Source organism: Vigna unguiculata, chromosome 6, assembly GCF_004118075.2.
Source record: "Vigna unguiculata cultivar IT97K-499-35 chromosome 6, ASM411807v1, whole genome shotgun sequence".
Classification (NCBI taxonomy): Eukaryota; Viridiplantae; Streptophyta; class Magnoliopsida; order Fabales; family Fabaceae; genus Vigna; species Vigna unguiculata.
The window spans coordinates 16747990-16761691 of record NC_040284.1 but is presented as its reverse complement, the minus strand read 5'-3'; the positions used below and the strand labels follow the sequence as shown (position 1 = coordinate 16761691).

The window sequence follows — 13702 nt, the reverse complement described above, 5'->3', positions numbered from 1 at the left end:
TATCTTTTAAAGAACTACGTAACCCTGATTTCTCACTTTAAATGAGAATACGTAGGACCAAGGTCAATCCTTGTCGGGCCCAAAAAATTAAAAAAAAAATAATATTTTGTTTCTCTTAACATTTTTGTCTTATTATTTTTGGGGAAAATTAATATTTTAAAAATCACATCAGCTTTGCATTTTTAATTAAAGGTACCGTCCTCGGGCGGGCGCAGTAAGGTGCTAACACCTTCCTTACACGTAACCGACTCCCAGATCCAAAATCTGGTTTTTCGCAAACTTATTTTATTTTCATGGTTTTCCATAGTTTTTCCAGAATAACTATGGTGGCGACTCTCAAATCTTTTTTAAACCCGTTTTCTTTTTTAGGTTGTCTTCCCGTCGCGATTTCAGTTGCGACACATACTAATTATTTTCTTTGGTTAAATAGGAATTAAAGAAAGGACATGATAGAATCGTTGTCAATCACCACACATTTAAGGTATTGTTCGCTTTGGAACTTGGGTTCAATCACATTTTTATCCTTAAAAGGCGCCTTTGTGCGTGAAATGAGGAAGGGGTATTTATAGAGACTTGTTGTCTAACAAAGTGCTAACAAAGTGGTACTAAGAGCCAATTAGCTTGAGTGTTTGAGTGGAATAAAGAGAGAGCTAGAGAGTTTGAGTGTTTGAGAGAAGAGAGCTAGAGACCTAAGTCTTTGAGAAAAAAAGAGAGTGAGATGGCTAGTCTTACAAACAGTGTTTCCCTGCCCAAGTTTACAAAGGCTGTCAACTATGACAATTGGAGTCTCAAAATGAAGGCCCTTCTTGGATCCCAAGAAAATTGGGAGGTGGTTGAAGATGGTTTCGATGAACCAGCCAACACTACAGGTTGGTCAAATGCCCAGTTGAAAGTGTTGAAAGACGCACGTGTGAAGGATAAGACAGCTTTGTACATCCTATACCAAGTTGTGGACGAGTCTGGCTTTGAGAAGATTGCAAGTGCCAAATCTTCAAAAGAAGCGTGGGATATTTTGGAGAAGGCGTATAAGGGAGATGACCGAGTGAAGCAGGTGCGACTTCAAACACTTAGAGGCAGATTAGAGAGCATGAGGATGAAAGAGACCGAAGGAGTAGTCGAGTACATTACTCGAGTTGAAACCGTGGCAAGCCAACTTGCTAGAAACGGAGAGACGTTACCCGCTAGCCGAGTTGTGGAGAAGATCTTGAGGTCATTGACAAACGACTTCGAAAATGTGGTGTGCACGATTGAGGACTCCAAGGATCTATCAAAGCTCACGGTTGAAGAGCTTGCAAGATCTCTAGAAGCACACAAGCAACGAAAGAAGAAGAAGTGGGAGCCACTTGATCAATTACTCCAAACGAAGATGTCAATTAAAGATGAGAAAGCTCAGAACACTTAAGACAGAGGACGATATCGAGGAGATATAAGAAGCAGTCCTGGTGGTAGAAGTCGAGGACAAGAAGAGAAAGAACAATCCGGTCAACAAAATTGGCACAGAAGAGGACGAGGTCCATGGAGAGGAGGTCATCAAGCAACTCAAATGTTGAGTGCTTCAAGTGTGGCAAGTATGGTCATTATGCAAAGGTCTTTTACTCAGGAAAGTGTTTCAGTTGTGGTAAGTCCGGACATTTTGCCAAAGATTGTAGATCTGAAAGTAGAAAGGAAGAGACGATCAACCTCACAAAAGATGTTGAAGACGAAGCGACATTGTTGATGATGGCGCGTAGCTCGGGAGCCGAGCATAAGCAAGTGGTGAACTCGGCAAGAAGACCAAGTAGCATGGAGAATTCAGTAAGAAGGCTTAGTATAGTCGATAACTCGACAAGATAATCAAGTAGTGTGGATAGCTCGGTAAGACAACCGAGTCAATTGCATAGCATGGTGAGACATGCAGATAGCCCACACGGGGTGGTGAAGCATGCAAATACTCCAGACTACATGGTGGAGCATGAGGCCAACTAGATTAACTTGGTGGAACGATTACATAACTCGGATAAGTTGGTGGAGCAAGTGGATTACTCAGATAACTTGGTGGAGCACGTGAAAAGCTTAAGTAGCTAAGAATTTGAAGAAGAAGAGCTTCTAATCCAAAGGTTAGAGATTGCAAAAGGAGATTTGCAATAGAGTATTGAAAAGGAGGTTAGAGACAATTTAATTCTACAAGCAAGCTTAGAGAGAAAGAAACAGGTTTTGCAAAAGTGGTGCTTTGAATTTGAAGAAGATGTTTCAAGTTTGCAAGAACAGTTACAAGTTGAGAAGGATCTGAGAGTTGCACTGGAGGTGCAAGATGAGAAGTGGCGACTTGAAATGGATGAGGAGATTGAGCACAACAATACGTGGGTGTGGGTGTGGTCTGATCTTTCAAAAGGAAATTGGCCTATTGACAAGAACTCAGTTAACGACAAGTCGACCACAAAGACAAAGAACCCAATGAGTAACAAGTCGGCCAAAGAGAAGAACAAGTTTGCCAGTAAGAATGCAAAAACTGAGAGAGCAGAGAACAAGTTAGCCACAGGAAAAGCGAAGTACTGGTCGACCATAGATAAAGTGAAAGGGAAGTCAATCATGAAGAAAGCGAAGAACTTAAATATTCATGAAAGGGACAAGCACAATGTGAGAAGAGTTATTGCACATTGGAAGCCGTGATGAAGAATAAAGGAACAAAGATGGAGAATAAAAGAAGCATTTAAGTTTACGGTGGAGTTTTGTTAGGTTTAAATAAACTTAAATGTATTAGCCATTATGGGTAACTAGCCGTTGTAAGAAACTAGCCGTTGTGAGTGGTTATGCACTAGCCATTGGAGTCTAGATAGTTAATAAGTTAGCCGTTTATAGCCGTTTATAGTCGTTTATAGCAGTTGATAGTACAATGGTAAAGAAATGTGGGTCTATAAATATATTATGTATTGTATGAATAAATAACAACAAAGTGCTAACAATTTAAACCGCCTTAGGCCTCGACTTCTAAGAAATGTGAGACTATTGGGTGCGTTAGGAACACTTTCTTTTATCTTTGTTTATGTGATCCTACACAACAAATAATTAATTGTAGTATGTGCATTTAAAGTGTTGTTTGGTGTGTTTTTTTTTCTCAGATCTTATAAATGGTTCTCTATGTGGACTTATGATTTGATGGTTATCCCCTTCTTACTTTAAACTCTTCCTTTTTTTTTAATATCTATGCTTGTTACTAAGAAATGCATTTATTTGTTTATTTGAAGATTGAAGAGTATACTAAGGCTAATTTTCTAATCTTTGCACATAAAGTTATAAATTGAGTTAGATTAAGGTTTTTAAACAAATCATGAGAAAACTTTATAATATTGTAAGCTTTTTAACGAAGACAACTTTTAGACTTTTATAATGACATGTGTATATGTGTACGTATTATTAAAGTTTTGGTAATGCCATATGATGTAGGCTTTAGGCTTCGTAAATTTTAGGTATATGGGAACATCTTACATAGTAGATGAATTTCCTGAAGTAGTTTTACTTTCTTTTTCCAAATAAAAAATTTGTGTCACTTGCAAGGCAAAAGGATCCTGTTTCTAAATAATAGTTAAGATTTGTTTTTTATAGAGAATGCAACTAGTTTGTTCATGTTTGTTGGTGTCACATAAGAAAATGTATATACAATTTCATGTTTTAAAGTTTATTGGACAATTTAACTATATGAAATTGATTTGTTTGAGAATTGTTTGTTCTGGTCATATGAAATGTATTTACAAGTGAATTGAATGGAAAGAAAAATGGTAAAACAAAAAAATGATATGAAAAAAAAAACTAACTTACTATGACAGTTGTTGCCTTAAATATCATAGTAAGTGATACTTACTATGTTAGGTTTTCATAGCGTTATAGAAAGAGCACATTTTCTATGTTGCGTGTAACTATGATACAATAGTACCTATCATAACAAGCCTTTTTTACCTATCATAAAATGTCATGCATACAGTAGTGAAAGTAGTAATGAAATTACTCATGTCACTCTTCACAAGATGGGGTTTGCTAAGGTAAATAACAACTGAAACTTGGATGATAATAAATATGCTCCTACTATACAATCAATGAAGTTGGCCCAAGTAATGTGAATGTTGAGGGTCCAATGGTCACTTACATCATACAGTATATTCCACTTGTGGATTGTGGAGTCCTTCTGTCGTTGTTTGAGTAAATTATGCTTAACAAAATGAATACAATGGTTGCTCATTAGAGAGCATATCATAAGTTATGTGAAGGGAGATTTCAATATCTTAATAATCAGACTGAGGATATTTAAGGACTATGACTAATATTTATTGTGGTGGTGGTTTTAGAGCACTTTTTCAACAAGTCTTTGTCTTTAGTGATGGACATCTCATGGAGAGTTCTTCTATTTGATGGGTTTTGTCATTGAGGTTTATTTACTAAAGTTTCCCTTTTATTTGTCACTATGACTGTTTTTGGGGAACTCAATCATTGCATAAATGTCCCCTTTTTTGTATTCAATGTTTATCAAAATCAAACCTTGGTTCATCTTTTATCAATAAAAAAACTATGATGAAATGGGTTTTTTTGAACGAGTTTAAGTTTTCTGTGTTGCATATCATGTGAATGATTTTTAACTAAGTTGAAGAAGAATTAGTGACCAGCAAAATCAAATTTGGTACAAAGGTTGAGTCAGTCAAGAGAAGATTGAGTTGTGCAGGTTTAAGGGTACTTAAACAAAGGATGAACTTCTGTTTCAATGTCCTTGAACCTGTACAACTCAATCTTATTTTGAAATGGTCCAATATTGTCCTAGTTTTAGCTTCTCTATTCACCAACTCTTCCTTAAGTTTATCAAAATCCTTCGTTTGATAAGAACACCCAAATTGTAAAGTTCAAAAATTTTCATCTCATAGTTTTTATATTGGATGCATGACTTTTTATGTTGGTTCTCCTAAGGAGCCGACGTAAATTGATTTTTTCATTTATAGGGTCCAACGTAAATTTACATCGATCATTTGGAGGAACCAATGTAAAATTATGTTACCTGTTACAAAGTTAGACTTATGTCAGACCTAAAAATTCCAAAATAACATACGTTAAAAGTCTCTTTTGTATTAGTGTACTCTATTATTCAATTTGTTAAAAATAGGTTTAATTCATTTATTTCATGAGTACATGAAATTAATATATTAAAAGAAAGTTTTAATTTATTAAAAGATAATTTAAAATCTACATAACTCTCGTTCTAACTTCTTTTCAACATAGTTTTTGAGCAAATTTTTAGAGTCAAATTTACGTTAGAGAGAGAGAGAGTTGTGCATGAGATAAAATAAAGTTCTTAAAGTGATCTTGGTTAGGTTTTGAAAAGCATTGAATTGTGAAAAGAGAAACTAGAGTGTCGATCACCTAACATTATGTTGTGATGTATTGTATTTATTGATTAGTTGATTTTGTTTCTTGTATTTTTCTTTTTGTGTTGTCTTCTTGTTTTGGATAGGGTTTATGGTGGCAACTCAGTAAAAGAGTATTATAGTGTCAAGAATCCATCTTATAGGGTGCTAAATATGTGTTTTTGAGTGTTTTGTGTTTGTTGGGTAGTTGTAAACATTTTATTATGGTAGAAGCTTGAGCGATGTAGCTAGATAACTAGACGTAGTTCTAACAAATAGTGAACTAATTTAAAATTCATTATGCTTTTTTTTTTTCTTTCTCTACTCAATTTGATTTTGTTTAATGTACAAGAGTTTATCTTAATCTTTCTTGTCTCGTGCTTAAACGATATAAACCTTTTAATTTCAAAAGCTTAGCTAAAGAACACCTTATTTCAATTAAACAATCTGATTAATAAAGTTTTCATTCTATAATTCGAAGTTTTTCAAAACTCTAGTTCAATTCACCTCCCCTCGCTTTTCTTTGTAACAACTAACACACTTCAATTTCTTTTTGTAATAATTTTCCAGATAAAATAGTTAGCATTAATATAATTAATTTCATCACAATTATTTACTAATCAACGTCTATTACAAAGTTTACAATTTTTTTATATATAATATGCCACAATTTATGATGAATTCATCATCAAAACACAAATCGGTTAATTGTACAAGTTAAATAAATTAAATGAATTTAAGTCAACACTAACTAAACATAAACATTAAAAAACATTAATATTAACTAAATCATCATTAATTTTAAAAAATGTTAAAATAAATAAACATAACTATTAATATTAACTTAAATAAATATTAAAAAATATTAATATCAATCTAGTCTATATTAGTGTAAAAAAATAATAATCTTACATAATTAAATTACATTTTAGTGAATATTAAAATAAATCAAATTAACATTAAACTCAAAATTGACATATTTGACTCTACTTGAATCTATTACATAAACCAACATTACTTTTCAACAGTTAATTGTTAATAAAAGAAAATACAAGTTAATAAAAGAAAATAAACAATGGAAGAGGATTACAATGCAGAGGATTACCCATAAATCTATGGTCAGAACAATGCTTCGGAAAAATTGTGGCTACAATAGGGACACTAGTTTCCATAGATGAAAAAACTTTGAATTGGGAATGTTTAGAATTTGCGAGAATAAAAGTAAAGATCCCGATCGGAGCGAGAATTTGGATTCAAAAAAGCATGAAGATAAATGGGGAAATCTATAACGTGGTTTTAGAAGAGGATTTCAATGAAGGAGAACAATATACATGCTGTTGTGCTAACACCAGTAATTCGTCTTCAGATTATAATACAAGCTGCAACGGGTCCTTTGAGTTGAGTTCAGTATCAGGATGGAGTGATAATGTCATCTTGCAAGATTTTGAGATGGAAAAGTTGATAGAAGAGCAAACGGTCCAATCACCGGCTGCCATAATCAATCGGAGCATCCAAGAAGCAACGGAGCAGTCCAGTGGGAACGATAACGTATCTATTTTTGACCGTTGTGGGACGAATGCTGGAAATGGTAGGATTGAGGATAAGTTGGAGGATGTACTGAACGAGTCAGAACCCCTAAATATGAATAGCCTAATTAATACCTCTGCAACGAAGATTGGAATCACAAATCCTCTTACTTGTGATTTTGGGCCAATATTAGGGGCAACCCAATTTGTTGATAAGGATCCTGTTGAATCTATTGTCAAGGAAACACAATTGGGCCCTAATAATGATTACTTAGGCTCGGTAAACATGAACCATGACACGACTCTTACGGGACCAACTAAACATAACCATCCATCACAGAAATGCGACCTACAACCAAGATGTGAAAGCATAGGTTTTGATCATCAAATCAATAGGGCTGGAGCGTCTGATCAGGAAACAGGAAGCCAAGATTGCAGCAGAAACCCAAAGTTGAATCACATGACGTTAATCAAGGAATCAATTTTGGACCCAATAGACTTCCAGGAGAGGCGGCAATTATGGGTTGGAGAATCAAGTACCAAACAACCAACAACCAACAATTGCAGAGTGAAGGAGAACAGTAAGGCTAGCAAACGGAAAATTCTCAGGTCAGTGGTTCAAACTATATGCAATTCATTGTCTGACGATAACATCTTAAATTGCAATAGACTGTTCTGGTCCACTAGATGCCCGTCGAACAATTCTGAATCAGTAACAATTTGGAGCCTAGCAAAACAAATAGGGGTCACTTTTTCAGGGGAAGAGGAACAAATTTTGAAGGAATTAGATCATAGGGAAAACAGGGATAGGAATAAAGGGAAGAGTGTAATAGGGAAGAATATAGTTGATAATGAAAATCATTAGCATAAATATAAGGGGCTTAGGTGAGGGTCTCAAATGGAAATACCTAAAGGGGATACTAGTAAGTGAAGGAGTAGACATGTTATGTGTTCAGGAAACCAAGTTGCGAGATTTACAACCATCTAGCTGTTACAACCTGTGGGGGGATAACAATATAGACTGGGTGAGCATCTCGGCAGTGGGAAATTCGGGGGGGATTTTAACAATGTGGCATAAAGACAGATTCAAGTTATCAAAGCATGTTATAGGGGATTCTTACATAGGAGTCATAGGAGAGTACTGTAATAATGCCAATAGAGACCTAACTCCAGTTGTTGTATTTAATGTGTATTCATCCTGCAATTTTAACGAAAAAGTCAAATTGTGGGAAGAATTAATTAACTTCAAGATGGGAGAAATATGTAGTCAATGGTGTATTTTAGGTGATTTCAATGCGGTAAGAAAACATAATGAAAGGAAGGGCATTAATCCGAGTGGAAACACAACTCGAAGAGAGATTCAAGGTTTTAATAATTTCATAGAGACAATGGAGTTGTTAGATGTGCCATTGATTGGAGGGAAATATACTTGGTACAAAGAAAATGGAATGGCTAAGAGTAGAATAGACAGGATTTTGGTCTTTACTGAATGGCTAGAGCATTGGCCAGATAGTAGACAATACAATTTGGGAAGGCAAGTATCAGATCATTGCGCTTTAATGCTTAAACCGGTCATAGTTGACTGGGGACCTAAGCCATTTAAAACACTCAACATTTGGAAATCTGATCCAACTTTTAAGAAGACGGTAAAAAAATCTTGGGAAACCTACATTGGGAAAGGAAACCCGATGATAATTCTAAAGGAGAAGCTGAAAAAGTTGAAGTTTGACTTGAAAACATGGAACAAAGAGGTGTTTGGATTCATAGGTTTGAAGAAACAAAACCTTCTCCTACAACTTAATGCTCTAGATAAGGAAGATGATGAAAGCAATCTCGGGGATGCAGATAAGGCAAGACGCATGGAAGTCTTAAGTGAGTTGAAGCTGATATTACATAAGGAAAGTGCACTATTAAATCAAAAGGCAAGACTCAAATGGATAGAACAAGGGGACACCAACTCAAAGTACTTCCACTCAAGAATAAGATGGAGGAGGATTACGAATGAACTAAAAGGGGTGGACGTGAATGGGACGTGGTGTGAGGACCCAACAAAGGTAAGGGAGGAAGTAAGGCGAGTCTTCCAAAAAAGGTTTTCCGCACCTAAATCGTTCGGTATTAACTTCCGTAACATTGAGTTTCAAACAATATCGGAGGAAGACAACATGCTATTAATGAAGGAAATAAGTGATAACGAAATAGAGGAGACCATAAACCAATGTGGAGAAACGAAAAGTCCAGGTCCTGATGGCTTTAACTTTCTCTTCCTAAAGCACAACTGGGAGGTGCTGAAGAACGATGTTAACAATGCGATAAGATGGTTCTGGAAAGAGGGGAAGATCCCAAAAGGGTGTAACGCTTCATTCATTACACTAGTACCAAAAAAACAAACCCCTCTCGACCTGGATGACTATAGACCTATTTCTCTAGTTTGTTGTGTGTATAAGATAATATCTAAGATCCTAGCAAATAGGCTTAAAACTGTGTTGCCTAAGATTATAGATAACACTCAATCAGCATTCATTAAAGGAAGAGGCCTCTTGGATAGTATTTTGGTAGCTAATGAGATAGTGGAGGAATATAGGCAAAAAAAGAAAAGGCTGGCAATAGTAAAGGTTGACTATGAAAAAACATACGATTCGGTCAATTGGGATTTTCTATATCATATGATGGAGAGAATGGGCTTTTGTGATAGATGGATCAGTTGGGTTAAAGAATGCTTGGGCTCCTCTTCGGTGTCAATTCTGGTGAACGGGAGTCCCACTAATGAGTTTAACCCTACAAGAGGTCTTAGACAGGGAGATCCTATGGCACCTTTTCTTTTTCTTATTGTAGCAGAAGGATTGGCAGGGTTAGTCAGACAGGCTGTTAAGAAAGACTTGTATAATGGGATTAAGGTTGGCTCTAATGAAACAAATGTGGGGCTATTACAATTTGCTGATGATACCCTTTTCCTGTGCGAAGCAAAAGCTAAAAATGCACAAACTTTAAAGGCTATATTAAGAAGTTTTGAACTGGCGTCAGGTCTTAGGGTTAATTTCTCCAAAACTAAAGTCGGGGGACTGGGCCTGGATGCATCTATGTTGAAAGTATTCTCAAACACCCTAAATTGCAAACATATGGATATTCCGTTTGTGTACCTTGGAATGCCAATTGGAGGAAATCCAAGGTTAAAACAATTCTGGCAGCCCATGATTGAGAACGTCAGCAGCCGACTAGCTAACTGGAAAGGGAAACTTATAAGTATGGCTGGCCGAGTATGTTTAATTAAATCAGTTCTATCTGCTCTGCCTTTATACTATCTGTCCTTTTATAAAATGCCAAAATACGTGAGCAACAAACTCCTAAAAATGCAAAGAAACATCCTCTGGGGTTGGAGTTCGGAAACTAAGAAAATAGCATGGGTCAAATGGGAAAATATATGTAGATCAAAGGAGGCAAGGGGACTTGGCATAAGGAACATTCAAAATTTTAATGATGCACTCTTAGCCAAATGAAAATGGAGATTAGGTACGGAGGATAATGGGTTATGGAAACAGGTCCTAGAGTCAAAGTATGGGTCATGGAGAAACCTTAATGATCCTATCGTATTAAAGTCTGCTTCAAGATGGTGGACAGACATTCATAAGGTTTGCGGGGGCCCGTTGCAAGGTCTTTGGTTTGATAATAGCTTTGAGTGGGTGTTAGGTGATGGGAAAAAAGTGAAGTTCTGGGAAGACAAATGGGTAGGGGAAGAAACACTTAAAAGTAAGTTTCCAAGGTTGTACATGATATCAGACTGTAAAGATGGTGCTATTGGGGAGGTCGGTCACTGGGAGGACAATGTTTGGCATTGGGACTTATTGTGGAGGAGACCACGATTTGTATGGGAATCAACTATGGAGAAACAACTCCTCCTCGTTATTGACGGGCCACGATTACGAAAGGAGTATTTTGATAATTGGAAATGGAAAGAAGATGAGGATGGGATATACTCAGTAAAGACAGCTTATAAAACATTGCAGAAAACTGATGGAGAAGTACAGAACAATGAGTTCAAAATGTTGTGGAGCACAAGAGTAACTCCTAAGGCTCAAATACTAGGATGGAGAGTATTCTTGGATAAATTACCGACTAAGGATAACTTACTTAAGAGGGGGGTTCAACTACAACATAGTCTTTGTGATTTGTGTAATACACATGAAGAGACTACAGACCATCTATTCTTCTCTTGTAGGGTGACCCAAATAGTTTGGAATATGTGTGACAGGTGGTTAGGGTTATGCACTGTGCACCACATTAAAGCCAGGATCAACTTTCAACATTTCCATCTTTTTGACTTTAATAGTAGACAAAATCTAGCTTGGCGAGGAATGTGGTTAGCTATTATAGGGGAAATTTGGAACCATAGGAACAGTGTAATCTTTAAACAAAGGAAAGTTGACCCTATAGAAATCTTTAGTCAGGCTCAAATGACAGCTTGGGTGTGGATGAAGCACAAAATCCCAGCTGCCTTGTTCTCCTATAGTGATTGGTGCTTATCCCCACATACATGTCTAAAATCTCTATGATACAGTAATGTTGTGTGTTTCAGTGTGATAGGTAAGCAAATGCAGGTTCCTCAAGTGAAGGGAAGAAAGTGTCATAATGCAAGGCTTAACTATAGCGATGTTGTAAGATCCAGTCTGCAACACATCAGACATGGCTGAGTTCTGTAGCTATGGAACTGCACAGTAGTAGTGCTAGAGGGGGCTGACTGCTGCTATATCAGAGGCAACAACTTCATATCTGCAATAGAGGGGGCCGTATGTCAATAGTTTCATAGATGTTGCAGAGCCTTATGTGTAGTGTCATGGTGATATACTAAGGCTACATCTTTGTTCTTGTTAGGTTTTGGTTGATGGCTCTCTCTTGCTAATCTATACATCAACACTTACAGATTTTGTTTTTTGTATAAGGGTTAGAGCACTCCTTAAGTGCTCTACTTAATTAAATTTTATTCTTTGTTGATAAAAAAAAAAAACAATGGAAGAGGCGTAATAGTGTATTGTTTAGCATAACATAATCTAAATAAAAAGGACGATTATTATTATATCAATTAACATATGAAAGGTAAACAAATAAACTTCGTGTATATATATATATATATATATATATATATATATATATATATATATATATATATATATATATATATATATATATATATATATATATATATATATATATATATATATATATATATATATATATATATATATATATATATATATTACGCAGAAAACATTATCAGGAATAAAAAGAAAAACAGTTTGGTTAAGAGTATCATCTTATTAAATTCATTTATTTATCATGTAGATGTGTGCGTTCACATAATTATATAATTGAGCGTTTTCCTCGACTTTAATATTTTGCATTAACCTGCTGAAAAAGGACCTTACAATTATTTACTCCAACAAAACTTGTCGTTCTCTGCTGAAAAGCATTCAACTCTCTATTATTGATTTTTTTTTTTATGTTACCGCTAATAGAATATTATAAACTTTTAGATCTTCATGTGTACGATACTAGGTGATTGAAGCTTTTCAATTTGAAAATAAAAAAGAAAAATTAATATTTTCTATGCTGTATACTGTGCTGATCATGATGGTAAATAAACTGGTTTTTTTTATTGAATCATGAGATATATATAACATTATAATAGTAAAGGTTTAAACTACTTTACACTTCACCAGTATTATTCATTATTTCTTATATTACATGTAGACGTTATATATAATATATTGTTTTCTGTGTAGGCAATCAACATAATGCGACAAAGGTTAGGTATATGAATATTATAATTAAGTTATTGATATCTTGTTTAGTTGCGTTTATTTATAGTGGTGAATCCTAATTAAGAATGATCTTTAAAAAAACACAGCCAATATTACCTAATTCCATAGGAAAATAAATAAGAAAGGATCTAGATGTCCTAAAAAACTTAATAAAAAAGTTAAAATACACTTTTAATAGTGGTTTTGAAACCATCACTAAAATGTTGTTAAAGAAAAGGAAAATTTTATGATTCAGAATCATATAGTAAATCTGATAAGTTTGATATCGATTTATTTGGAATGCGAACTTATATATAAAATATAATTTACGTAATATAATTTTTAATCAATATATAGTTTAAGTAATTAAATAATTAAAGTCAAAATATTGTCAAATGAATATTGAATTACGAAAACCAGTAGTGTTAAAGCAAAATTAAAAGGTATTATAAAAATTATATTATTTTGTCATTTAGTCAAGATATTATTATAAACCTCCACAAAATATTTTGTCCACATGTTCTTTTACTTATTTCAATAATTCTAAGTCTAATAGTTATAATTAATTGAGAAATTGAAATTATTTACTTCTAAGTCTAATAGTTATAATTCATTGAGAAATTGAAATATATTTACATAAGTTCATAAATTAATTTAATTAGAAGTGTGTCATCTTATCCCATTCAAAAATATTCAATTTTTATAATTGATTAGTATATAAAATTTAATTGACATTTTCTATTTTCACACAATTTGAGTAATATTTCACGTTGATCTTTAAATACGAAATGAAAGCATATACCTAAGATCAACACATAGAAATTTCATGATAAAATGTGAACTAAAATATGCATACTCATTTACATTAAAAATGATTGATCTTCACAAACTAATTATCTTACAAGGCATATTAGTGTTCAATACAATGACTTTTAGTACTTCTTCCTTTTGTTTTTATGTGTAGAAAATCACATAAACACTTCAATTTGGGGGTGTGGTAAGATACTACAAGAAAATCTCT

At 34.4% G+C, this 13702-nt stretch overlaps 1 protein-coding gene across 1 annotated transcript; it reads left to right on the top strand.

The window, feature by feature from the left end:
• The first annotated feature begins 6417 nt into the window (after window positions 1-6417).
• Window positions 6418-11876, top strand: LOC114189258. Its single transcript, XM_028077987.1, has 2 exons — window positions 6418-7498; window positions 11460-11876. The coding sequence occupies exons 1-2, from the start codon at window positions 6627-6629 to the stop codon at window positions 11572-11574; spliced, it is 987 nt and encodes a 328-aa protein (XP_027933788.1). The 5' UTR covers window positions 6418-6626; the 3' UTR covers window positions 11575-11876.
• The last annotated feature ends 1826 nt before the right edge of the window (window positions 11877-13702 follow it).

Excerpts from the sequence above, each read along its gene's own strand:
- LOC114189258 (XM_028077987.1), top strand. The coding sequence starts at position 6,627 with ATGAAGATAAATGGGGAAATCTATAACGTGGTTTTAGAAGAGGATTTC. Across the intron at positions 7,499-11,459 it reads AGCAAACGGAAAATTCTCAG|TGTGATAGGTAAGCAAATGC; the intron begins GTCAGTGGTTCA and ends TGTGTGTTTCAG.